This window comes from Bubalus kerabau, chromosome 8 (assembly GCF_029407905.1).
Source record: "Bubalus kerabau isolate K-KA32 ecotype Philippines breed swamp buffalo chromosome 8, PCC_UOA_SB_1v2, whole genome shotgun sequence".
Classification (NCBI taxonomy): Eukaryota; Metazoa; Chordata; class Mammalia; order Artiodactyla; family Bovidae; genus Bubalus; species Bubalus kerabau.
The window spans coordinates 105,729,768-105,757,649 of record NC_073631.1 but is presented as its reverse complement, the minus strand read 5'-3'; the positions used below and the strand labels follow the sequence as shown (position 1 = coordinate 105,757,649).

The following is a 27,882-nucleotide window of genomic DNA, read 5'->3' as shown; positions in this document are numbered from 1 at the left end:
CTGACCGGATGCACAGCCCTTCGTCTGTGTTTTCTGTCTCAAGCACAGTAGGACTTTCTATTGAAGGCATGTCAAGGGTCTTACCTGCTTGCCAACTGCATATTGTAAGTGGGGAGAGAGAAAACACCATCCATCTCATCCCAGGATTTCTTAGGAAAGATTCAACACAGGGTTCCTTTTGACGTGGAGCATCCCACGAGCATGTGAGGGCTTGGTGCTGACTGAAGCGGGGCTCAGGGGGGCTATAGTAGTCAGGGGGGTGTGTCACCGAGGCTCTGTGAATCTCCTTTTAGTCTCTCTGCTGGGTCCAAGTGCCCTGTAGTAGAGGACAGGAGTGTTAATAAATAAATGAAAATGAAGAAGAAAACATTTTGCAGGATTCCAATTACAGATGGCCATATCTATGGGGTTTTTTTTTCTTTGCAATTAGTATCCTGAAGAGATGCCTCGAAGAACAAAACTTTCATCCATTTGAAGACAGCTTGCTTAGTGCTGCTCTTCAGGTTTGCACTCATAAGCATAGTGATGGACTTGGATATGTATTAAATTGGCAAAACTTTATCAAACCATGCACACACATTTTCATTTGCCCTGGAGTGTGCCTGGGAAAGGTCTGAGTCTGATGGTTGGCTGTCACTCTGCAAATGTGGGTCAGAATATTGTTCTTTTGTGTGCAGGCAAATGACCCCTGCCCCCAGTTCCAGGCTTTTGAGGCCATGCCCAGACTGAGGCCCCAGGCTGGGTCCCACGCCCACACATGGATGGTGTGAAGCAGACTTGCTTGAGCAGGGAGGTGAAGGGAAGCCACAGGCATCCATCAGAGTGGCAGAGGACACAGCGGCGGGTTGTGGCCACTGGCTGCAAGCTGAGTCTTGGGCCTGCTTACCCTGACAGCGGGCTGGAGACGCAGTCACAGCCTCCCTCACTGCGGACCGTGCAACACTCTCAGTAAGAGGCTATGAGAAGGGCCTCGAGGATTTGGCCTCAGGGAGGATAAGGGGAAGGATAGGTCATTTTTGTGGTTTGGACAGCGTCTTTATCTTGAAATGTCCATGTTTTGACATTAGATATGATTGTGGAATGGTCTTGTTTTTGTCTTGATCCACCATGGTCACCCTGTGGCCTTATCTGATGTTCCCTGAAATTGCTATGTTCAACAGCAGATACTATGGCTTGGCTGTGGGCACCAGGCCAATTTCCTCTTTTAATTTTGTCACACAAACACATCTCTGATAGTGAAATCCAAGCATTTGCGCTGAGGTGTGCCTTTTGGACAGGGGTCTGAGTCTGAGGTGGCCAGTCAGGCCCAGCTGCTTCCACTGTCACTGAGGGCCTGGTCAGCATAATCAGGCTTCCTGAACTCCCCGCACTGGGCTACAAATACCCCCACCACACTAGCTGCAGGAGGGAGGGAATGTATTTCTAGGCAGCCTAAGTTACCAACATCCTATTCTTCATCCTTTCAACTACTGCCTTGGGTCCCTCCATAGACATGTGCTCTTAAAAAAAAAAAAAAAAAATTAAACCCTAATGTTCCGTCAGGTTTGCACAGATAGTAAGAAGGTCCCGCTCATTGACATTTGTACTTCTAAGTGAGAAAGGGACACAGGTTTAAAAGCAGTCAGTGGACCATAACTTTCAGGGGCTGAGGTTCCCAGAGGTCAGGGGCCACGTGTGGAAGCCAGTTCACTCCTCGGGGATCAGCTCTTGTGCCCCCAGGGGAGATTTCCCAGGCTGGTCCCAAGGCTGGATTTTATTTCTTCCATGCTTCCCCGGTTGCTCAGCTGGAAGAACCTGCCTGTCAATGTAGGAGACGCTGGAGACGTGGGTTCAATTCCTGTGTCAGGAAGATGCCCTGGAGAAGGAAATGGCAACCCGCTCTAGCATTCTTGTCTGGGAAATCCCACGGACAGAGGAGCCTGTAGGCTACACTGCATAGGGTCACAAAGAGTCAGACACGGCTGAGTGTGCATGTACATATGCTCCTGTCACCCCTTCCCCCTGCCTCTTTTTTGATATAGGATAGTTTTTTCTTTACCTCATCAGGCTGATAGCCCTTGGGAAACTCAGACTGTGACCTCCTTGGGAGCCAGAGGGTAATTTCTATAGCTTAGCACATAGTGGATATTCAGTGAGTACACGGCACTCAGTCTCTTTGCGACCTCATGGATTGTAGCTGCCAGGCTTCTGTGTTCATGGGATTTTCTAGGCAAGAATACTGGAGTGGGTTGCCATTTCCTCCTTCAGGGAATCTTCCCAACCCAAGGATCGAACCCTGGTCTCCTAGCATTGCAGGCAGAGTCTTTACTCCTTGAGTCACCAGGGAAGCATGGTTATTTGTTAATTGAATGAGCCAATTGGTGAGTCACACCCACAGTTAGGCTTTGATTGGCTGCTTGCAAGTGGATGACTGATGTTCCTGTAGTATCTTTCCTACCTCTGGTTGATCGTTGGTTTTGTTTTTGTTTTTCCTTTTGCTCTCAATAGTATGCAGGTATTGAAAACGAATCCACTGTTGCAGCTTGACCCAGCCGTTCCGGGAGTATACTCTGGAAATCCATACCCGTTTGGAATTGATCCGGTAATAATGTCTTCTGAGGTTAAATATTTATTATGTAAAATGTCTTGCTGAGGAGATTTCTTCCCCTCCTCTGTGTAGAGGGGAAGAAAGTGCTAGAACCTATGAAATCCACAAACATGTGTTGAGATAGAAGAGCAGGTCTTGGAGGTGTTTGTGACACGCTGCTCCAGATTCGAGTACACGTCCTGCCTGTGCCCTGTATCCAGCCACTGGGTCATTTTCCCTGAAGTTTCCCAAACATCTGCCTCTTTCTTCTCAATCATACCCTTGGTGGTTAACAATTGCTTCTTTAAAAGGCCCTTGTTTGCCTGGAAAATATGCTTATTAGATAAGCAATTTAGCATCCTAGCCAGGTTCCCAACTTTGACATTTTCTTCCAATGATTAACATCTTAACTTTTTCCTAGAGAAGTATGGATTTGCTTTTATATTTGCTTTATTTTACTGCGTAGAATTAGAGTTTAAAAAAATGCGTTAACTCTAATTGGTTTGTTATATCTACCTCAGTTGGATTTGAGCCAGACAAAGGTGTTCCTTTGCCCAAACTTCAGGTGCAAAGCGATTTCGAGAAGTCACGCGCGCCTGTTCCTGCAAAGCCACTGGTACCACGGCCTTAGCACATATCACCAGCAGATGGCAGGCTTGTGCTCCAAATGAGCACAAGCATCTGGACCTGAACTTGGTAGATACGGTTCATAAATGTTTCCTCTATGCTCTTTTTGTTGGAAGAGAACCCGAGACCACAGTTTTACTTGCTGACAGTTGAGAGGAATAATGTTGCTGTTGTTCAGTTACTAAGTCATGTCTGACTCTTTGCAACTCCATGCACTGCAGCATGCCAGGCTTCCCTGTCCTTCACTGTCTACTGGAGTTTGCTCAAACTCCCGTCCATTGAGTCGGTGATACCATCCAACCATCTCATCCTCTGCCGCCCCCTTCTCCTTCTGCTCTCAATCTTTCCCAGCATCAGGGTTTTTCCAGTGAGTTGGCTCTTTGCATCAGATGGCCAAAGGATTGGAGCTTCAGCTTTAGCATCAGTCCTTCCAATGAATATTCAGGGTTGATTTCTTTTAGGATTGACTGGTTTGATCTCCTTGAAGTCCAAGAGACTCGCAAGAGTCTTCTCCAACACTATAGTTCGAAAGCATCAATTCTTCAACATTCATCCTTCTTTATGGTCCAGTTTTCACATGCATACGTGACTACTGGAAAAACCATAGCTTTGACTATACAGACTTTTGCCGGCAAAGTGATGTCTGCTTTTTAATATGCTAAGTTTGTCACAGTTTTCCTTCCAATAACAAGTGTCTTTTAATTGAGGGATAATGCTGCACTAAAATTGGTTCTCTGGTTTCTCCTCTCTTGGGGTTCGCCCTCTCTTCAGTTTTGAGTCCTCCCACTTTCTGCCTGCCTCCCCTCTCTTATAAAAACAGCGAGCATCACCCAGGATTGGTTTTTACTCGGCACTTGCATTTTAAGTTTTATCAAAAGAGCTTAAGTCCTTGAAGGCCGGTTTGTAAGCTGCAAGGTGCTAAAAATAAACACAAGTTGTTATTTTTGTAGACTGGAAGGCTTTATCTTTGGTCCTAGGAGTTTCACGAGAGGCAGGCAGGCAGAGGAGGAGTATAGATGGGTGTGATTTTTCAGGTCTGGTTGACCTTTCTTTCCTTTGAATATCATTGCTCCTACCGTCTTGTCTGTTCCCTTCACAGCCCCCATCTGATGCATCAGCAAATCCTATCTGCCCAGTTTAGCTCCTCACAGACAAAGGGAGAATAGTGTATTTAGCCTTTCAAAACTGAGTAATCCAGTCTCTGCATGCGTGCTCAGTCATATACAGCTCCTTTGCGACCCTATGGCCTCTAGCCTGTCAGGCTCCTCTGTCCGTGGGCTTTTCCAGGCAAGAATACTGGAGTGGGTTGCCATTTCTTCCTCCTGGGGATCTTTCCAAATCAGGGATCGAACCCGCATCTCCTGTGTCTCCTGCATTGGCAGGCAGATTTTGTACCACTTAGCTATCTGGGAAATGGTCTAGTCTCTAGTCTGCATTCAATTTTGTCATCGGACCACTAGTTAGAAAAATGTGAGGGTGAAAGGCAAGGTGGGATGTTGAAAATAATACATTTTTTCCTAGGAACATGTAGATTTTTAAAATACTTTAGTCTTTTTATTATAAAATAATAATACATCATCGACACAATGGACATGAATTTGAGCAAGCTCTGGGAGATAGTAAAGGACAGGGAAGCCTGCTATGCTGCAGTCCATTGGATTGCAGAGTAGGATGTGACTTAGCGACTGAACAACAACAACAATATACATGATTAAAACTCCATATAATGCAAAAATTGTTTAAAAAAATGAGTTGGCTTTCTTGCCTTTCCTGTTCCTACAATCTGATTCCCCAGAGATAATCTCTTTAATAGAACATTTCTGTGCTTATATTATTAATGGCACTTATATATATTAATGAAGGGTTTGATTTTTACATAATGTAAATTTCTACAGCTGCATTTATTAACTATGTTACACATCTATTTGTGAATCAAATCGCAAAATATTTGCGCATCAGAGCTGAGGGGACTTTCTAAAAGTGTTTGTAAATATTTTATAATAAATGAACATTACACAGTGGTTAAAAGCTGGTGATTTAGGATCAGACAGCCTGTGTTTAAATCTTGGCTTTTCTGTTTACTTGCTATGTGATTTTTAGCAAATCATTATCTCTGTGTCTCTGTTTCCTCGTCTGTAAATTGGGTGTAATAGTAGTCTTTATAGAGTTGGTCAGAAGAGTAAATGGATTTTATAGGTAAAACACCCAGAAGAATCTGGTGCATATGGAATAAATGCCCCATTTGCTATTATATTATTTCTCCTTGAGTGTGTAAATAACTTAGTCTCCCTGAGATTTTGTAATTGTACTTACCTGTCAAATGGAATTACTTATAACTATCTCATAAGGTTTTTATTAGAATTAAATGAGATAAATACACTTAAAGGGCTTAGTATGTGCCTGGTACTTACCCATGAACGTTTTTAGCTTTTCCAGGCTGGGTCTGAAGTGTACAGGTAACCCTGCCCTCACCGTGTTGAGTGATCCTGTGGGTATTGGCCAGCCAGCAAAGGGATGAGCAGAGGGTGCAGGACAAGCCTGGTGCAGCTTCGATGCCAAAGTGGTTGATCAGGGTAGTGGAGGTGCTTCCCCGAGTGACTTTCTCAGAGCAAACATGGCTCTAGTGCCTGACTCTGATAATAGAACTTCTAGACTCTGGTCTCATGTATTTCTTTCTTTACTTTTGGAGAAAATTACTTTACAGTCACGTGTTGGTTTCTGCCATACCACAGTGCAAATCAGCCATAATCATACATATACTGCCTCCCTCCCATTCCCCATCACACCCCTCTGGAAGTGGGAAGCCAGGCTGGGCTTCCTGTGTGATATAGCAGCTTCTCAGCAGCTATCTGTTTTGCACATGGTAGGGTGTGCATGTCAGTGCTGCTTTCTCCATTTGGGCTCATGTGTTTCCTGTCTTGTTTCCCTTCCAGATTTGGAACTTGGCTTCAAACAAGCTAACGTTTTTGAACTCCTATAAGATGAAGATGTCAGTTATCCTGGGAATTGTCCAGATGGTTTTTGGTGTTATTCTCAGCCTTTTCAATTACAGGTAGGTTTTGTGATGAACTTTCTGCCTGTTGGTCTGACCAACAGGTGGTGAGTGGTGACAGAGCCAGTTCGGTCCTGTGTCCACCTGTAAGTTTCCTTCCTAGTGTGTGAGAGTGTTAGTTGCTCAGTCGTGTCCAGCTCTTTGCCACCTTATGGCCTGTAGCCCACTAGGCTTCTCTGTCCATGGGATTTCCCAGACAAGAATACTGGAGTGGGGAAGCCATTTCCCCCTCCAGGGGATCTTCCTGACCTAGGGATCGAACCTGAGCCTCCTGCATTGCAGGCATATTCTTTACTATCCTGGGTCTCTTGGCTTGAGCTTGGACAAGCTGATTTGCCAGAAATGATACCTCTGTTTCTCCTGAGCTGAGTGCACCTTTCACCTCTGAAATATTTGAGAGTTCAGCAAGAGACTGCAAGCCCACAGTGCTATTGTTGCTGTTTAGCCTCATGGTTGTATCTGACTCTTCACAACCCCATGGGCTGCAGCCAGAGTGCTCAGTCTCCTCCCAACCCGCCAGGCCTCAGTTGCTGCTATGTCTGGGTTTAGCCCCACTGCATTTGGGCCAGAGTGCCCTCAGATTCTGAATTCCACTTGGTATTCATTTCTTCATACTGGCAGCGGCCTCTCTTTCACTTCTTTGGTGGTTAATTTCTCCATCTGTCCTTCCTGTTATGCTCTATCTCTACCAAAGCTTCTTAAACTTGTATATTTGTGCTAAAGTTGTAAATGCTTGAAAACAGCCTATTTAGAGACCCTTTGTGGACATGGAAGCTTGTAGGTGTCACCAAAACCCACCTGCCGGGAGGTCAGTACTGCACTGCAGAAATGATGCAGAGTTTAGAATCAGAGATTTGACACCCAGCACGGCAACCCACTCCAGTATTCTGGCCTGGAGAATCCCATGGACAGAGGAGGCTGGCAGGCCGCATTCTTAGGCTGCAAAGAGTTGGACATGACTGAAGCGACTGAGCACAGCACACACACAGCACAGGTAGCTGTGTGATCATAGGTATGTTGCTGAACGTGTCTGTGATCCACCAAAACCCACCTTCCGGGAGTTCAGTACCGTACTGCAGAAATGACGCAGGGTTTAGAATCAGAGATTTGACACACTTGTAGCTGTGTGATCATAGATGTGTTGCTGAACGTGTCTGTGATCCTTTTCTTCCACAGAGTGGGAATAAAGGAGTCAGAATGGGTCAGTTATTGTGTAGTAACAAACAACTCTCAAATCTCAGTGTCTCAAGGCCATGATACATGTCATGGTGGGCCACTGGGGGTGCTGCTCATCTTATCCTCACACTAGGACCAGGGCTGATGGGCGGCTGCCACCTAGAAGTTGCCAGTTGCTGCGGCAGGAGAGGGCAGTCTGTTACACACTGACTCTTAAGCTTCCACCCAGAGGGACACATGCCACCTCGGTTCCCATTTCATTGGCCAGAACCAGCCTTGTGGTGCCCCTTGTCTATTGGAAAACCAATAGACATATGCTTCTACTTGAAAAATAAGAACTATTTACTGAGTGAGTAAATGACAACGACTTGGTACTACTGCCTGCCTGGAAGTGCTGTGAGAGTTACCTGAGAGGCAAAACCAGGATAAAACCAGAAAGGACTTTCTGGGTGGACTGTGGTTAGCATCGCGTGTCAGGCCAGCCTCAACGATCTCTCTCAATCCTGCTTTATCACGGGATCTCCATTTTCCCTGCAATAGCTCTTATAATTAACAGGCTCTTTCTGACGTTTTACCTGGGGGTCCCCCAGCTTAGTCTCGTGGGACTCTCTCTGTGTCTTAGAGCAGGAGTTGACAAACTTTCTGTGTAAAGGGCCAGGTAGTAACTGTTCTAGGCTTTGCAGGGCAGGTGGTCTCTGTCACTGCTGCTCAATTCCAGTGTTGTAGTGTGAACAAACACTGCGCGTGAACAAACACTGCCACAGGCAATGCGTAAACAAATGAGTGTGACTATTCCAGTCAAATTAAAACTGAAATTTGCATTTCCTATACTTTTCTTGGGTCATAAAATATTATTCTTTTGATTTTCCCCAAACCATTAAAAAATGTAAAAACCAGGCTGCACAAAACTAGGTAATGGGCTCAGTTTGGCTCATAGGCTGTTGTTGGCCAGCACCTGTTTCAGAGCATCCTTTTGAGAATAGCTGTCAAGCCCTGCATCTGTATCCTATGCCCTTGGCTATGTAGTATGAATTGGGTCTGCACAGGAAGCTGTGGCCGGGTCGCCAGCTGTCTGTGTGGGCCTGTCCTTTGCCTCATGATTTTACCTTCTGGGCCGTGGCTCTCTCTGAACTGTTTGTGCAAAAGCACAATTCTTTCTCATTTTTCCATCCATGCATGATTACTACTTACCTGGAGAGAGGATGCAGGATTTATAAAACAAAAAATGTGAACACTTGGCTCTTTGGAGAGAGTGGTGAGTGACTGGCATTCCTTCAGTGTTCTCTCTTGCGTGTGTGTTTTCCACCCCCAGGTTCTTCAGAAACACTCTGAACATCATTCTGCAGTTCATCCCTGAGATGATTTTTATCCTGAGTCTTTTTGGATACCTGGTCTTCATGATCATCTTCAAATGGTGCTCCTTCGACGTCTCTGTGTCCCGGCGAGCCCCAAGCATCCTTATCCACTTCATCAACATGTTCCTATTTAACTACAAGGACTCTTCGAATGTACCTCTGTACCAACATCAGGTACTTCTGGGCTTTCTTTTTCTTTTATGCATTTCGATGATGTCAAATCTCTCCCACTCTCGGGTTTTGCAGAGAGTAATTGTCTGTAAGACTGAGCCATCTTAGCACCCAATGTGTTCGGTTCTTCAGATTTCAAAAGGCCCTGATTGAATAACTTCTCCACAGGCTGAGGGCAGTGCTTTGAGGCAGCTGCAGTGGTTTCTGTTTGGGTAATGCACCTGAGGGGTTATAGCCGTGGGGTTGAAAATTGGCTTGTACGTTGTCTGCGAAGAAAGAGAAAAATAAGCCTTCAAATTGATTGGCTTGAAACTGTAAGTGCTCTACATAGTATCTTAAAATGGAATAATCTTTTATTATAAAAGTAAACTCTAGTTGTTGTTGTTTAGTTGCTAAGTCATGTTCAATTCTTTGAGGCCCCATGGACCATAGCCTGCCAACCTTCTCTGTCCGTGAGATTTCCCTGGTGGTCCAAAGGATGGGTCTTTGTACTCCTGGTGCAGGAGGGCCCGGGTTCGATCCCTGGTCAGGGAGCTGGATCCCACATGCCGCAGTCAAATAAATAAATATTTGGTGGGCTTCCCAGGTAGTTCAGTGATACAAAATCCTCCTGCCAGTGCAGGAGACATGCATTTGATCCCTGGGTTGGGAAGATCCCCTGGAGGAGGAAATGGCAACCCACTCTAGTATTCTTGCCTGGAGAATCCCATGGACAGAGGAGCCTGGCGGGCTATAGTCCATGGGATGGCAAAGAGTTGGACAGGACTGAGTGACTGAGCACACATGCTCCCAACACTGCCCTGGCTGCTTTGTGCTGTGTTTCAGTATCAGAGAAGAGCAACAGCTCAGGAGACACATCTGGTTGCTTTAGACATTGTGAAGGGGAAAAGCATGATATAAAATCAGGCAAAAGGCAGTGAGGTAGCTTCGAGGGCAGGGGCCTGGGACTGGCGAGTGCCATGCATGTGGTTCCCACCCCACCTCCTGTTCTCCTTGTGAGTAATTAAGGGTGGAGGAGGGTAGGAGATGGAGCAAGTAAGATGTTATCTCTGTTAGTGGGGGTAAATCACTGTTATTGGGGTAAATCTTACTACAGTTGGGATGATGATACATCGTCTCACTGGGAGCATGGCCAGAGAGAGAAATGTGAGGGCTCAAGAAACATTTTCCCTTTTACTCTGAACACAGTGGCTCTGAGAAAGCCTTCCCCGGCATCCTGGTCCTTTAGGAGCCATGGGTCACTCCTCAAAGCTGGTGACTCAGGAGAGTAAGAAGAAGAGCTGGGGTCGAGGATGTGAAAGGAAATACCTAAGAAGATAATAAACTGGGATGACTCCTGGTTTCAACGAGGCACAAAGACCATGGATGCCTCATTCCAAAATGAAGTGAATTGTGGCACACACACACATACACACACACACACACACACAGTGAAAGAGTTCAGCCCGATGTCCCTGAACCCATTAGATAACTCACCCACAATGAGACTGTGCAAGTCAGGTGGCCATCGTGAGTATTTTTTTTTGGATGTGAGAGCAGCAGGGCTCAGTAATACTGGAAATATAAGATTACTGATGGAGGGACTTTGCTGGTGGTCTAGTGGCTAAGATGCCATGCTCCTAATGCAGGGGCCTAGGTTTGATCGCTGGTGAGGGAACTAGATCCCACATACCACAATTAAATAAAGTAATATTCAGTCAAGTAAATAAATACATATTAAAAAAAAAAAAAAAAAACAGGATTACTGATGGAGATAATGTCTGTGACTTAAAGTGATGCAAGGACTTTTGGTCACTCCAGAGTGACTGGTAAAGTGCCAGGCCTGATCTTTTTCCAGGACCAGTGCTAACTGTCCCCACAGAGTAGAGTCAAGGAGACATGAGACAAAGTGCCCTTATGATGTGGCTCGTGAACACTCCTGTCCAGTGACTGGCTCCATACGGTGTGGGTGCACAATCAGGGGCTTCATGGAAAGTAAGGAATAAAGAGAGGAAGTCCCCTGTGCCTGCCATGAGTGGACACCCCACACCACCGGACTGACAGGTCTCTCTCTGTAGTGGGAATAGCCCACGATGGGAAGGCGAATGGGTTTACTGAAATGCTTCTGATCTCTCCAAATGAAATGCGGTTGATCATGTGTATTGATCATGTGTAGTTGATCCATATTGATCATTTGTATCATATAAAGTATGCTGTGCAGTCACCTTGAAACGCTAAGACCTTCCCATTTTGGTCTTACAGCAAAAAGTCCAGAGTTTCTTTGTTATCATGGCTTTGATCTCTGTGCCATGGATGCTTCTGATTAAGCCGTTTATCCTTAGAGCCAACCATCGGAAATCCCAGGTAAGCACCATCCACTTCAGTTCCCTCATTGTGGTTAGGATTGTGGGTTCCCTGGAAATATAAGTCAGGGGTTTAGAGAGAATGCTGGGTTTAACAGGGCCTCAAAAGCCTGCTGAGGTGAGTGGTGAGGTGAGGAACTGGCCCACTCCAGGTATGGTTCCTTCTATAGAGCTCAGCTTTTCTTTGGGGTCATCTTGTTTCCAGCATAATTGTTGTTCAGTCACTAAGTACTGTCTGACTTTGTGATCCCGTGGACTACAGCATGTCAGGCTTCCCTGTTCCTCACCGTCTCCCAGAGTTTGCTCACACTCATGTTCATTGAGTTGGTGATGCCATCCAAGCATCTCATCCTCTGCCAGCCTCTTCTCTTTCTGCCTTCAGTCTTTCCCAGCATCAGGGTCTTTTCCAATGAGTTGGCTCTTCGCATCACATGGCTAAAGTATTGAGAGTTTCAGCATCAGTCCTTCTAATGAATATTCAGGGTTGATTTCTCTTAGGATTGTCTGGTTTGATCTCCTTGCTGTCCCTGGAACTCTCAAGAGTCTTCTCCAGTACCATAGTTTGAAAGCATCAATTCTTAGGCACTCTGCCTTCCTTATGGTCCAGCCTAATGGTCACAGTTAAGGCTTATGTGTTGCGAACTGTGCTTGGGGTGTGTGTACTGAGTCTAGGGTTGGTTGATGATCTCTAGGTGCCTGATCGTGGTTTTCTTTTTAGTTAAAAATAAGTCTTATAGTACAGGTTTAGTGTGTACTGAACACTGTTTTTCATAAAGCTGTGGGCTTTTACTATGTTAGTTGGGCTTCCCAGGTGGTGCTAGTGGTAAAGAATCCAGCTGTCAATGCAGGAAACAGAATGTGACAGGGATTCGATCTCTGGGTTGGGAAGATCCCCTGGAGGAGGGCATGGCAACCTCCTCCAGTATTCTTGCCTGGAGATTCCCATGGACGGAGGAGCCTGGTGGGCTGCAGTTGATACCGTCACAAGAGTCGGACACACTGAATCGACTTAGCACGCACGCACTCTGTCGTGTTCCAGATTGTGTGAGGAAACTAGAGGAGTAAACAAATTCAAATAAGTCCATTCTTGTTTATTTGTGGTTTTTCACTCTATTTTCAAACACCGGTTTCAGCCCACTTCTTCCTTTTGTCTACATTTCTCCCAAGCCTCAGGTTTACTCAGAGGTTGATAAAGAATTTACTGTCTGCCTAAATCAAGTAGGAATAAGGAAGATCAACTGTCCAGGGAGCTTTCGAGTCTAGAAATGACACACAGGTGCTGTTTGAAATGATCAGTCTCTGCTCCCCTCTGTTAATGCAAAAGATTAAATGGGCTGTTCTGAGATCACGTGTATTTTAAGTGGTTGTGACTATATTTAGATAAACCTTTTTTTTTCTAAACTCTGACCTGGCTGATGTTTGAGTCAGGGATCTAGATCGGATGAGGCTGAGGTTCAGGAGGTTCATCCCTAGGTGGTGCCGTCTTTCTAAATCACCTGCCCCTTCCACTCTTTCCTGCCAGCCTTGACTAGATCTAAAGCCTGTCTGAAATACAATTTATGTGGGATATAAACACATAGGAAGGCAAAACAAAGAATACTTGTTTATTGTTTGGTTAACTGGTGAGAGACCAAGATGGTGAAGGACAGCTGAGGTGGACCATTGTCCAAATAGGTGGTCAGTGTTTGAAAGGAAGGTGACAAATATCTTCTCTGCAGACATAGATGCAGCTGTTTTTCCTAGAATCTCCACCTGCCTGTAATCTGAGGGCTGGGTTCCTGCTGGCTGTCTGGTGTCCCAGGACTCTCAAACCATAGCTTGTCTTACTCTTTGCTCAGCAAAACTATTTAAATAGTGGTGGAACTCAAAGTGATGGATTTCTCCCTTCTCCCCATGGATGATGTGTACAATGGGGAAGAAAGTAGAGGTGTTTCTGTGGTCTGCCATGTTGGATGGTACCTCCTAGACTGGCTCAGGGGAATGGGAGCTCCCAAAGACTGCTTGGAGGTTTGTCTCCTTGGCCCTTGGAGTGTAGGGCTGTTGGTTGATTCCTTAGGCTGATTAGATGGTCCTTTTTCATGTTTGAAATGTTTCCTCCCACCTCCATTCTTGAGATGATTCCATAGTGGAATTATTTGGCCTCTTCCCAGTTTCCTCTATGAAACCTTAAGGAGGCCCAATACATAAGAGATTGTAAACAGATTTGTTCTGATGGGCCTCAGGGGATGTGAACAGAGGTCCCATTTCCTCAGGCTCCTCTGTAATACTATAATGCTGAGTCCCCGCAGAAAGTGAAGAAGAAACTATGGCAGAAAGCGAAGAAGAACTAAAGAGCCTCTTGAAAGTGAAAGAGGAGAGTGAAAAAGTTGGCTTAAAACTCAGCATTCAGAAAACTGAGATCATGGCATCTGGTCCCATCACTTCATGACAAATAGATGGTGAAACAGTGAAAACAGTGACAGACTTTATTTTATTTTTTTGGGCTCCAAAATCACTGCAGATGGTGACTGCAGCCATGAAATTAAAAGACGTTTGTTCCTTGGAAGAAAAGTTATGACCAACCTAGACAGCATATTAAAAAGCAGAAACATTACTTTGCCAACAAATGTCCATCTAGTCAAAGCTATGGTTTTTCCAGTAGTCATGTATGGATGTGAGTTGGACTATAAAGAAAGATGAGCGCCGAAGAATTGATGCTTTGGAACTGTGGTGTAGGAGAAGACTCTTGAGAGTCCCTTGGACTGCAAGGAGATCCAACCAGTCCATCCTAAAGGAAATCAGTTCTGAATATTCATTGGAGGGAGTGATGCTGAAACTGAAACTCCAATACTTTGGCCACCTGATGCGAAGAACTGACTCATTTGAAAAGGCCCTGATGCTGGGAAAGATTGAAGGCAGGAGGAGAAGAGGGTGACAGAGGATGAGATGGTTGGATGGCATCACTGACTCAATGGACATGAGTTTGTATAAACTCTGGGAGTTGGTGATAGACAGGGAGGCCTGATGTGCTGCAGTCCATGGGGTTGCAAAGAGTCAGACATGACTGAGTGACTGAACTGACCGACTACATACGTACCAGTACGCAACTGATAAGGGCGCATGTTAGTGACGTATCACAACATGAACACACTAGGGTGACCAGCACTCAGGTGGAGACTCAGAACATCGTCAGGCCCCAAAGTCCCTTTGTGCCTGCTTCCTGTCACTCTTGGCCCAAGGTTGACCATTATCTTGATTTCTAACACTGTAGGTTAGTTTTCCCTGTTCTTGAACTTTATGTAAATGGAATCCTGCACTGTGCCTTCTTTTGGATCTGGCTTCCTTCTTTTGATATTATATTTGAGAGATTGTATGTATATGATTGGCATATAGTATTCCCTTGCATGGATGTACCACAATTTAATTATCTATTCATGTATTGATAGTTGGTTTTCAGTTGCTCAGTCATGTCCGACTCCTTGCCACCCCATGGGCTGAAGCCTGCTAGGCTGCCCTGTCCTTCACTGTCTCCCTGAGCTTGCTCAAACTCATGTCCATCAAATTGGTGATGCCATCCAACCATCTCATCCTCTGTCACGCTCTTCTCCTTCTGCCTTCAATCTTTCCCAACATCAGGGTCTTTTCCAATGAGTTGGCTCTTCGCATCAGGTGGCCAAAGTATTGGAGCTTCCGCTTTAACATCAGTCCTTCCAATGAATATTCAGGGTTGATTTCCTTTAGGATTGACTGGTTTGATCTCCTTGCTGTTCAAGGGACTCTCAAGAGTCTCCTCCAGCACCACAATTTGAAAGCATCAAAGTATTGATAGTTATCTGGCTTTTCCCCAGTGTTAGTAATTATAGATAGTGCTGCTCTATACAACCTGTGTCTGTCTTTTTGCATGTGTTTTAAAGTGTTTTTAGAAAGTTGCAAGTAGCTAATTTCCAGTTGATTACTATTTTATTTCAGACACCATCCAGCTCAGACATTGTGAGATGTTTATTAGTGGGGTAGAAAAGTATATTTTGAATAGGAAAAGAGTGAGATTTTCCAAGTGCCCCGGATCACACTTCTACACAATTGTTTATGCTTACTTGAACCAATTTCAGGATATGTCCAGAGAAGTCTAGCATTTAGGGGATGGAAATGGAAAAACTGTCTTCCATGTCTTCTTTGATATTTTCTTCTTTAAGTTGACAGGGAGAGAAAATAGGATTTCAAGAAGACAAAGTAATGTTAACTTGAGTCCCTTTCCTCACATTGGGGCAAGGAACCACAGGCCAAGGGAAGAGGCTGACCCAGAGCCCCCTCTTTATACCCGGCACCCTGGAATTCCTGTCCAGAGGGACTCAAGCCCACTTCTGGGTCATACAAAGGGCCAACCAGACCACTGGGTACCGCTGACCCTGGTGTGGTCAAGGGGCAGCAGTTTGTGGGGGAGTGTGGGTGGGACGTAGACATCTTTGGTGGGAGTGCCCACATATGAGCCCATAAGGCCACGGTCCCTGTGCTATGAGATGAAATCAGAGGTGAGAAGGGAAGGGTGACCTGCCAGGTGCAGGGCCAACTCTCCTGTACACCCCTGTCCTGGTGTGGGATGCTGAATTTGCACCTGGCTTTCCAAGAACTGTACAAAAAAGATCTTTATGACCCAGATAATCACGATGGTGTGATCACTGACCTAGAGCCAGACATCCTGGAATGTGAAGTCAAGTGGGCCTTAGAAAGCATCACTACGAACAAAGCTAGTGGAGGTGATGGAATTCCAGTTGAGCTATTCCAAATCCTGAAAGCTGATGCTGTGAAAGTGCTGCACTCAATATGCCAGCAAATTTGGAAAACTCAGCAGTGGCCACAGGACTGGAAAAGGTCAGTTTTCATTCCAATCCCAAAGAAAGGCAATGCCAAAGAATGCTCAAAATACCACACAGTTGCACTCATCTCACACGCTAGTAAAGTAATGCTCAAAATTCTCCAAGCCAGGCTTCAGCAATACGTGAACCATGAACTTCCAGATGTTCAAGCTGGTTTTAGAAAAGGCAGAGCAACCAGAGATCAAATTGCCAACATCCGCTGGATCATGGAAAAAGCAAGAGAGTTCCAGAAAAACATCTATTTCTGCTTTATTGACTATGCCAAAGCCTTTGACTGTGTGGATCACAATAAACTGTGGAAAATGCTGAAAGAGATGGGAATACCAGACCACCTGATCTGCCTCTTGAGAAATTTGTATGCAGGTCAGGAAGCAACAGTTAGAACTGGACATGGAACAACAGACTGGTTCCAAATAGGAAAAGGAGTATGTCAAGGCTGTATATTGTCACCCTGCTTATTTCGCTTATATGCAGAGTACATCATGAGAAACGCTGGACTGGAAGAAGCACAAGCTGGAATCAAGATTGCCGGGAGAAATATCAATAACCTCAGATATGCAAATGACACCACCCTTATGGCAGAAAGTAAAGAGGAACTCAAAAGCCTCTTGATGAAGGTGAAAGTGGAAAGTGAAAAAGTTGGCTTAAAGCTCAACATTCAGAAAACGAAGATCATGGCATCGGGTCCCATCACTCCATGGGAAATAGATGGGGAAACAGTGGAAACAGTGTCGGACTTTATTTTTCGGGGCTCCAAAATCACTGCAGATGGTGACTGCAGCCATGAAATTAAAAGACGCTTACTCCTTGGAAGAAAAGTTATGACCAATCTAGATAGCATATTCAAGAGCAGAGACATTACTCTGCCAACAAAGGTTTGTCTAGTCAAGGCTATGGTTTTCCCCGTGGTCATGTATGGATGTGAGAGTTGGACTGTGACGAAGGCTGAGCGCCGAAGAATTGATGCTTTTGAACTGTGGTGTTGGAGAAGACTCTTGAGAGTCCCTTGGACTGCAAGGAGATCCAACCAGTCCATTCTGAAGGAGATCAGCCCTGGGATTTCTTTGGAAGGGATGATGCTAAAGCTGAAACTCCAATACTTTGGCCACCTCATGTGAAGAGTTGACTCATTGGAAAAGACTCTGATGCTGGGAGGGATTGGGGGCAGGAGGAGAAGGGGACGACAAAGGATGAGATGGCTGGATGGCATCACTGACTCGATGGACGTGAGTCTGGGTGAACTCCGGGAGTTGGTGATGGACAGGGAGGCCTTGCGTGCTGCGATTCATGGGGTCGCAAAGAGTCGGACACGACTGAGTGACTGAACTGAACTGAACTTCCAAGCTCTGGTGAGAATTTATTTGCCAAGACAGAGGCCAGAATATACTTTGTTTGGGACTTTGCTGGCTTGATTTATACCTTTAAAATATTTAAACATGTGGCATGTGGACTTTCATTTGTACCTTTGCCCAAAGGTCTGCAAATATTAGGTGCAGATGTGCTGAGGAAAGAAAGCTAAAGATACTTTCATGCCTAATTTGCAATACACTACCTGTGAATTCATTCTAGGAACAACTTTGGCCTTGGGACATTAAGTTTCAGGGTGACTTGAGTTAAATATTCTTTTCTGACTCAAGGATAAAAATCAGGCCAAATTGAATGGCAACTAGACCTAGATTTTTTTCCTCTTGAATTATTTTCTTAGCTATTTAAAAAAAATTATTAAAAGTTTTTATTTTTATTTATTTTGGGCTGTACTTGGTGTTCATTGCTGCATGGGCTTTACTCTAGTTGAGAGCCGGGGCTACTCTGTAGCTGCAGTGCTCGGGCTTCTCATTATGGTGGCTTCTCTTGTGGAGTCCAGGCTCTAGGCACGCGGGCTTCAGTGGTTGCAACTCATGGCCTCAGCTGTAGCTCCTGGGCTCTAGAGCACAGGCTCAGTAGTTGCATCACATGCGCTTAGTTGCTCCCCGGCAGGATCTTCCCAAATCAGGGATCGAACCCATATTTCCTGCATTGGCAGATGGATTCTTTACCACTGAGTCGCCAGGGAAGCCTCTTAGCTATTTTTATAAAGTAATGCTTTTATTTTAAAAAGTGTGTTTGTGCTGGAAAAGTCTTTGTCTAGTCCACTTGGGCTGTGTAACAAAGTACCACATCCTGGGTGCTAAAACAATAGATATCTATTGCTCACAGTTCTGAGGGCTGTATGTCCACGACCAGGGTGTCAGTATCATCACCTTCTTGTGAGACCACCCTCCTGGTTCACTGCTGGCATCGTCTCTGTGTGTCCTTACCAGATGGAGCTAGGGGGCTCTCTGAAGCCTCTTTTATACGGGCACTAATTCCATTCACAGGGCTTCCACCCTCATGATCTAAGTGCCTTCCAAAGGTTCCACTCTCTAATACTTTCATCTTTGGGGGTTAGGATTTTAACATGAACTTTGTGGGGGTCACAAGCATTCAGACAGTAGCACTCATTAATCCCTCCTGGTTGGATTTGCTAGTAGAAATCTGGCTGTTTGGGTCACAAGACTGTTGGTTTATTGTAAAGAGCATGATTAATCTGGCACCTTCTGGAATACCATGGAGAAAAGTACATGCCCAGGATCAGATTGCCTACTGATGCTACTCTGTCACTAACTAGCCTTAACTAGCTGTGCAATCCTGTGGGTTCATTTCTTAACCTTTCTGTACCTTAGTTTACTTTTCTGTACAATGGGGGGATAATTGTGTTTACATAAAAAACATTGTTACAAAGGCTAAATGAGATAATCGAGAATTTAGAACAGTATCTGGAACATGCTGCTGCTGCTAAGCTGCTTCAGTCATGTCAGACTCTGTGCGACCCCCATAGACGGCAGCCCGCCAGGCTCCCGCCCCGTCCCTGGGATTCTCCAGGCAAGAACACTGGAGTGGGTTGCCATTTCCTTCTCCAATGCATGAACATGAAAAGTGAAAGTGAAGTCGCTCAGTCGTGTCCGACTCTTAGCGACCCCATAGACTGCAGCCCACCAGGCTCCTCCGTCCATGGGATTTTCCAGGCAGGAGTACTGGAGTGGAGTGCCATTGCCTTCTCTGGAACATAGCTAATATGGAACATAGCTAATAGTTAATGAGAGCCTTTATTTTATAGAGAATTTTTATAATCCTAAAAGTGCATCTGCCATTTCCTGTTCTTGTTTGCTGACAGCTGCAGGCCTCCAGAATCCCCGAAGACACCACCGGGAACACCGAGGGCGACAGCTCTGGTCACAGTGCTTCTGTAGGTGCCCGCGGGGCTCAGGATGACCACGCTCAAGAGGTGCTTAAGGGAGTCCCCTGGCGGCCTAGTGGTTAAGGTTTGGCGCCGTCTCTTCCGTGACCTGGGTTTGATCCCTTGTCAGGGAACTGAGAGCCCACAAGCTGCACAGTCAAAATATTAGGGAAAAAATGGCTTATTTAAAGAAGAGGTATTTGGGACTTGACACCCTATGAAGGCTTGCCGTTTGTACAGATTCTAGAGGTCAGTTCTAGCCAGGGAGGATGCTCATGTATTTAACAGCCAGGAGAGTGTGGGCACGACTGAAGTGACTTAGCAGTGTGTGGGCACCAGCCCATCTGATTGGACTTAAGCAGGAGAGCTGGGAGGGTCAGGAGGACCCTGCTGAGGGTGGCCTTGTCATCCCTAAGTCATGGGAAGTTGGGGAGATCCCACGGAAGGGGGAGCACTTGAGTTTACAGCTACTTACCAACCAATCAGGGGGCATTTTAAAATTTTGCCCAGGTAGTGCTCTGAGTATGAGGTGCATATCAGCTTCAAGTTTAGTAACACAGAAGCTCCTAAATGTTACCAAGGACCCCTTGGCTCAGAACCGTGCCCCTGGGAGTCTGCTGGTTTATTTTCCCCATCAGTGCCCTCATTTACAATCACAGAGCCCAAATCTGGTCCCTTATCTTGAAGCAAGAGGTGGGTTATTAATTGCCAGTCCTCTGCTCCAATGTAAGCATGAGCAGCTGCCATTGCCTGCTCGTGCCTCAACACTGGCTCTTTCTCGACTTTGTTCACTTATCTTTGTGACATTGCCTCGCACATGAATTCCCAAACTGTGTTCTTCTCTCCTCCCTCCCTGTCCCTTTCTGTCCAAGGGCAGCCACTCCCCTCCTTGGGAATGTGCCATGTTTCCCCAGACAAGGCAGCTGACTTTTTATCCCATGACTGAAGTCACCCACAGTCCTGAACCCCGGGCTGGGGGTTTTAACTGGAGCTGTCTTCTAATTCTGGAGTGGAAAGAGGGTTCCTGTGAGGCCTCAGAGATGCCTCACAGGAAGTAAGGCATAAGGCATATAAGTAGCTCCATTTGTGGTATTAATTACTTTTTTAAAAAGTATTCATTTGTACCAATGGATAGTCAGAATTACTGAAAAATTGGATCATGGAAAGTTTTCCGAACAGATTCCAGATATAGAGAGTAACCCTTGTTAGTGGTGATTGATATTAGTAGGTCTTTGAGACCTGCTGGAATGTTTTAGAATCCAACCCACACATCTTCTGACTCATCAAGCCCCAGCCTGTCTTGTACAACCTCCCTCATCCATCTTCCTCGTTCACCTCAGGATATGTCCAGTCACTGCACCCCTGCCAGTCCTCCATGAACCCGCCGCCCTTGAGGGGGCAACTCCAGGCTCTGCTGGACAGCTCTTTCCCCCACTACGGTCATACCTGGGTCTCCCCGGACAAAGCACATCCAGGCTCGACTTGACTCAGCCAGACTCTCTTTGAGGTTCATTCTTCACCAGACACTCCTATGTTACTGTGACCCCTCTCCAGGTCTCCTCCCACTTCTCTCCTCACCCACATTCAGCCCAGCTCCAGGTTAGCAGCACACATCTCCAGACTTCCAAGTCTACCCAACACTTCTGACCTCAGTCACAAGTCGGGGGTGGGGAGCCCTCAGATTCCCTTGGGTTGAGTGGTTTGTAGACAGTTCACAGGACTCAGGAGAAGGCTGTACTTTCAATTGCAGGATTATTTACAGCCAAAGTCTGCACATTAGCAATCCTCCTAAGAGGCACGTCAGCAGAATCCGACACTGGGAGGTTCTGAAGGCAGAGCTCCCGTGTCCTTAGGGACGCGCGGCTCTCCTGCGTTGACATTGACATGCAGCTGTGTTATTGTGTTGCTTTCTCAGGAAGCTCACACAGCTTCTGTGTTTCCTGTTTTATTGGGGTGTCATTATGTAGGCGTGACTGACCAAGTGCAGTCCAGGTGGTTGTACTCAATCTCATCTCCCTCCCTGGAGTTGGGTTTGGGTTGATAACATGTGGCTCAAAGTCTCAAGTCTCTGACCACATGGTAGGTCTTTCAGGTGAGGCCGGCTCCCACTTAAACTACCAAGTGCCTCTGTATAGATACCTCCTTAGCAAAGACGATGCGGTGTGGTCCCAGGGACCAGTGGAGCTTGAATATAGACTTTTCTTTCACTTGGGAAATCTCAAGGGTTTCGAGACTGCCTCCCAGGAGCCAGGACTAAGCCAGATCTCTCTTTGGCTAAGGTTCATTCTTCACCAGACATTCCTATGTTACTGTGACTCTCTCCACCTATTTCCCCCTCATTTAACTAAAAATGTCTGCACAGCAGAGCCCAGGCCTTCTTCATATATCATTTGTAACATGTTCGCATATAAAGTACTTGATGGAGTAACATCAGAAATTCTCTCTTTCAGTTCAACTTTGGAGACATCTTTGTGCATCAGGCCATCCACACGATCGAGTATTGCCTGGGCTGCATTTCCAACACAGCCTCCTACCTCCGGCTTTGGGCCCTCAGTCTGGCACACGCACGTGAGTGAGTGGGCCGCCTGGCAGGGTGACCATCACACGTCCCTTTGGAAACAGATGTAATGTACTTGGAGGAGAAAGTGCCTTCTGGGTTGGTTCTGGTGTGCTTGCCAGAAGAGGGGCTTTTTCAAAGTGTTAATAGAAGTGACTTTTTTTCAGGAGGTCTGGCTTTGTATTGCTGAAATGATTACCCTCTGTATCAGGTTCCTGTTGCTGCTGTAACAAATTATCACAAATGTAGCAGAGGTGACTGAGCGCAGCACACAGCAGCTTAGAACACTGTGAAATTGACTATCTTACAGTTCTGGAGGGCAGAAGGCTTAAAAACAAGGTGTTGGCAACTCTTTTTTTCTGGAAGCTCTTGGGGAGAATCTATTTCCTTGCCTTTCCTAGTTTCTACAGGCCGCTTGTATTTATTGGTAAAGATTTAAGCCCCAAGAATGACTTAAATCTGGAATCTTGACTCATGGACTTTGTAAAATTTCTCTTGATTTCTGCCTGTTTCTCCAGTCTTGACTCTGGGTGTTTCCCTCTGTGCCCCACTGGCTCTCTGTTACCCCCACCCCCCTCCCCATTTCTTGTGCAGTGGCCACGAGGAACTGCCCTGAGGCTCCTGAAGATGCCACGCCATCTCGGCCCTCTGTGTGTCTGCCCTGCGGCTCCCTCACCTGTAATATTCTTCCCTTCTTTAACCCTCTCTGCAGCCTGATGTCTCATTCCTCCTTCAGAACTCAGCGTGGTTGGCACCTTTGCTGGTGGTCTTCCTCCCTGGCTCCCAGTCTGGAAGGTGCCCTTCCCTAGGTTCTGGAGGTGCTCTGACCTAGTACAGATTGTAACCCTGTCTTGTTAGCCTGTCTCCCTACTAGATTCTGAGCTCCTGAAAGGTAAGGACCCTGGCTTTTAACTCTGCATTCCCAGCCCTGGGCATCATGCCAAGAACAGAGAACCCAGGCCAAAGTGTGTGCTAAATAAATAGAAACCAAAGCAGTGAAAACGAGCCTGGTTATTGATTTACAGCAGAAAAGCAGGTGCTCAGAGTTAGTGTGGTCTTGACTGCTTTGGCTGCTTGTTTTCTTGTACAAACTCCTGTAATTATAGTATCTCCCTGGAAGGGGGAGTGAGAGGACTCTTTGGTGTCTCTTCTTATAAGGGGCACTAATGCCATCATGAGGACTCTACCGTTGTGACCCCATCTAACTCTAATATTTTCTTTTTTTTTTTAAAGGTTTTTTTGATGTTAACCATTTTTAAAGTCTTTATTGAATTTGTTACAATATTGCTTGTTTTATGTTTTGGTATTTTGGCTGCAAGGCATGTGGGATCTTGGTTCCTCAACCAGGGATCAAACCTTCGGCCCTGGTTTTGGAAGGCAAAGTCTTAACCACTGGACAACCAGAGAAGTCCCCCTATTCACTTCTTAAAGGCCCCATCTCCCAAGTACCATCCCTTGGAGGTTAGGGCTTTAATATATGAATTTGAATTCAGTACATATGAAATCATATTACACGTATTCTTTTGTGTTTCGCTTCTTTGGCATAAGATGTTCCTTCATGTTGCTGCCAGTAGCAACAGGCTTGCTCACCTTCACTGGTGAATAATTGCCATCATACACTTGTCCTCTTGATGGAAACTCCTCCAAAACTGCTGTAGATGACCGTAGGCAGGTAACCTAGGGTGTAGATGCCCACGTTCTCCACCTGGGAGCGGAGTTGCTGAATTGTAGGGTGTACAGATCCAGGATTACTGTATGAGAGTAATCTGCATTTGCCCAATAAACCACGTGGTTGAGAGTGTTTCTCTTGTGTCTGGCAGAACTGTCTGAAGTGCTCTGGACAATGGTGATGCACATTGGCCTTCGCACTCGAGGCTGGGGAGGACTTGTTGGGGTCTTCATCATTTTTGCCGTGTTCGCTGTTCTGACGGTAGCCATCCTTCTGATCATGGAGGGCCTCTCTGCTTTCCTGCATGCCCTGAGGCTGCACTGGTATGATCTGCTTGTAGTGTAGATGCTCTTTTGGGAAAGAGGGTGGATGGGAGGGAGGGCTAGCTGACTGGGTTCATATCCTGACCTGTTGTGTGACATTAGCAACTCCCGCGCCTTTTTGGAACCTTAATTTAGTCCCTTCTTGGTGTAATATCAAATGATGTCTTATATACACACACACACAGACACACACACACACACACACACACACAGTGACTGCTCTAGAAGACATGTTAGTTCCCATTCACTCCTTTTAAATGTTCATTTGTTATTATAATTGGCTTCATAAGGGACACCCCAACTGTTGGTAAGATGACGGATTGGAAAGGCTCACAGAGGGAGATGCTGAGCGATTCTGGGCTCTCTGGCCCTTGTTGCTGAGTGTGGGAATTACACCAGCAGAACAGGCAAATAGTTCTCGGAAAAGGGAAACTCAAGGTGGGTACCCCCCAGGAGGAAGGCTCTCACTGGAGGCCCTTGACACGCATAGATGTGTCCAGAGGCTATTGGCCATCACTGGCTGACGAATATGCAGACATTTGCTTAGGCTTCTGTTTCTCTCCCGGGTCACTTTTCAGCCAAGAATTTTGGGTGTGTCTTCTCTACTGAAGCCTCAGGTTTCCCATACGTCCTGGCCAGACTCTCCTTAGCTTCACTGAGGCTTCCTCCCTCCGTCTGTGGCCACTGTTCATAAAGAAAAGGTTTTCCATCTCACCTGTTGATTTGACAGAATCATAGCCTTCCCTGCCTGAGGCTATAACATTATATCTACCCATGTCATTAAAGAAATGAACTCTGCAACATAATAACACAGAAGTGACCATCTGTGGTATCTGTTATGTAAGTTATAAAAGTGTAAGTCAAGGCTCTGGTGGTTCTGCAGTTACATAAGCCCCACAGTTTAGGATCAGGATAGAAGCAAACCACCTGTACCACGTGCTGATACGTTGTCCCATGACCATCTCTTCAGACAGTGCTGCCCAGAAAGGACTTCCCTGGTGGTTGGGGATCTGGGGGAGGTTATGCTGTGGTCCCTGAGGTCACTAGTAAAGGCCTGGAGAAAATGGGGGGTGGAGAAGGTGTCAGGGGGAGGCAAGAGAAGGGTTTGAAAATAAAGCCCCGAAACCCCAGGATTCCTATGGTGGCTGCCAGGGGTGCTTTCCTCACCTGGGACTTGATTTTACACTCTTTCTGCTTCTCCCTTCCGGCTGCCAGTCTCTCATTTCTGTGTTCAATTCCCCTTCTCCTTGCCCCCAACAACAGGGTGGAGTTCCAAAACAAGTTCTACACCGGGGCTGGTTACAAGTTCTCTCCATTCTCCTTCAAACAAATCCTGGATGGGACAGCTGAGGAGTAGCTGCACGTCTGGAGGCTGTGGCCACCTGTCTGGCCACCTCCTGTTCCAGTCTCTGTGCCAATGAAAGAAGTTTCGTCTTGTCTTTAAAGTCAGCCTGCACAAGGCCATCAATGGAATGATTGTTCTCACTAACTGGAGGCAGGAAGCCCTGTATTATTTATCTGTAAGCCCTGGGATTTGATATGACTTCACCATGTCATAGAGAAACTACATGGGCAAGTCATTTCAACCTGGGGCCTATTGTCAAATACTAAAATGATTGCGATGAGGGGAGTGGGAGTGCCAAACTCATATTTTCATGTAATTAAACTTTTGGGGCATTCACTCTTCTTTAAGATTTTTTTAAAGAAAACTATTCTGTAAAATTTAGTACTGATAATGATAGGCCAAAGCTAAACAATAGAGTTATACAAACAAATCCTAGGGAAGGATTATGTTTTTTTTTAAATTCCTCATTTCCTCCTTCCTCAAACACCTTCTTTTCCTTGTCTGGGGCTAAGCCTTATAGGATTAGGAACTTTCTCATGAATTTTCACTCCAGGTGAGGAAGAACAGATAATATTCTCTGCTGAGAGGGAGGGCTGGCCCCGTTGTGGCTCTCTGAATCATTAAATCCTGTGGAATGAAGTGTGACCACCTTCAACAGTGATTTTGTTTATTCTCAATGCACATTATGCCGGGGTAACTGGGGAAAGGGATCCACAGGCTTCAGCAGGTTCTGGAAAATGGCTTGCAGGGAAGGAGATGGCCGGACAGTCTGTCCTGATGCTTTCTGGGTCAGTTGGCCCCAGAGTCATTTCTTAGGCACCCACATTGGCAAACTTCCAAGAGCCAGGTGTAGAATAACATGTGTTCTGTCCACTAGTCTGAAGGGCCTTTGTCCCAGTTCATTACCGTCTTTATGGTAACTATGGGGTTCTCAGGTAACACAGTGGTAAAGAATCCACCTGTGAATGCAGCAGATGCAGGACATGTGACCCCTGGGTTGGGAAGATCTAGTGGAGAAAATGCCAACCCACTCCGTATTCTTGCTTAGAGAATCCCATGGACAGAGGAGCCTTGAGGGCTACCGTCCACGGGGTCACAAAGAGTCAGACATGACCGAGCACATGGTAACTCTACGGGTAGAATTAAGTGTCATTAATATTGGTGTCATGCTTTATAGTTTACAGAGCACTTTTACATAGCATCTAACTCATAATCAGATTTCAGAGGATCTGACCAAACGCAAAATCATCTTTTGGACAGATCTTTTTTTTTTAAGCTCCCATCGGCCTCTCTGCACTGTGGGGTTGACTGGTGCTCATGGAAGTGTCCATGTCACCTTCCACGTCAAGTGTCACGACTTGTCCAGCACAATTTAAGGCACAGTTAGGTGCTCAACAAGTATTACTTCAGTGATTAAAACAGGCTGAGCCCAGGCATAATAGTTGGAGTCAGAAGATGTATATCTGAGTTCCCACTTTGGTACTTCATCAGGTGTGCGCTTGGGCAGGAAATGGAGTTGTTCCTCTCATTGCCAAACTGTAAATAGCACTCTCCACCCCTGGGTTGGGGAGGGAGGTGTGGTCATGGAGCAGCAGGTATGGACGAGGTGTTCGGCCAATGGCACTGGTGGAAGGAAAGGACAGACTGAAGCTGTGTGTAAGTGGCAATTCTCAGTTCATAAATCCCCATGCTGCCAAGGTCACCAGATGGTTTCAAGGTTCTCAGTTCATCACTGCTCTTCTCAATGGCTATCTAAAAATATGTGATGCGTAGGTGAATCACAGTCTTTTGCCCTGTATTCTAAACAGTGATGACTGTGAGAACAGGCGTGAAGGAGCAAAGCTGTCTCTTCTGCCCCTTGCCTGGACCCCTGCTCTTTCAGAAATTCGCAGTCTCCCTGGGATCGATATAACAGTTTCCTCCAAGGATTGGCAGTCTCTTTCTCAATGAGAGATGTAATTTCCTCTTTAAAAAGGGATTGGGTGAAGGGCTGCTGAGAAGAGGGTGTGACCTGAATGTCACTCATTAGCCCAGGACGCAGGGTTGTTCTTCAAAGAATCTGTTCACAGAACTGAGCCGAAAGGAGGAGAGAAGATCTGAGAGCTGGGCTTCTTGGAAAGGGAAGTCCAGAAGCCCGCAAGAGGCCATGCATGGTCCAGCTTCTGTGTAAGACTTGGCTGCAGTAAGGTAGAGAAAAAGAGCTCGAAACAGGAAAGTTTTCCAGGAAGTATACAGAGGTAAGAAACTCTGACGGGCAACATAGTTCTGGGTTTTTTCCTGCTCTGGGGGGCTTAGGGAATTTGACCATTAGTGCTTGGCTAAATACAGATGAAGTATAAAAATTTTGCTCTTCTTATGATATTGCCAAACAAATTACATCACACACACACAAGTTCAGTTTTTAAAAGCTCTACATGGCCCAATCATCTCTGGCTAAAAAATTAAGCACAGCAAAATGCAATAGAATAAAATGTCCATCAGTCTCTGAAATTTCAAAGAGACTGTTTTAATGAAACCTGAACTCCTTCTGAGTCCTGGAGTTTCACAGTGAATCCCCAATATGTCAGTTCTTTGAAGGTGGGCAATGATT

At 45.9% G+C, this 27,882-nt stretch overlaps 1 protein-coding gene across 5 annotated transcripts in view; it reads left to right on the top strand.

Annotated features, from left to right (window-relative positions):
* ATP6V0A4 (ATPase H+ transporting V0 subunit a4) overlaps positions 1-25,947 on the top strand; it is a 50,402-nt gene extending 24,455 nt beyond the window's left edge. For all 5 annotated transcript variants that reach the window (XM_055591049.1, XM_055591045.1, XM_055591048.1 and 2 more), the window contains 8 exons: positions 2,488-2,581; positions 6,127-6,245; positions 8,734-8,950; positions 11,189-11,290; positions 19,336-19,446; positions 21,849-21,966; positions 23,776-23,947; positions 25,211-25,947. In XM_055591049.1, the coding sequence (XP_055447024.1) occupies positions 2,488-2,581; positions 6,127-6,245; positions 8,734-8,950; positions 11,189-11,290; positions 19,336-19,446; positions 21,849-21,966; positions 23,776-23,947; positions 25,211-25,304 (1,027 nt within the window). In that variant the 3' untranslated portion in view covers positions 25,305-25,947. The remainder of the gene's footprint in view (positions 1-2,487; positions 2,582-6,126; positions 6,246-8,733; positions 8,951-11,188; positions 11,291-19,335; positions 19,447-21,848; positions 21,967-23,775; positions 23,948-25,210) is intronic.
* Positions 25,948-27,882: the final 1,935 nt, after the last annotated feature.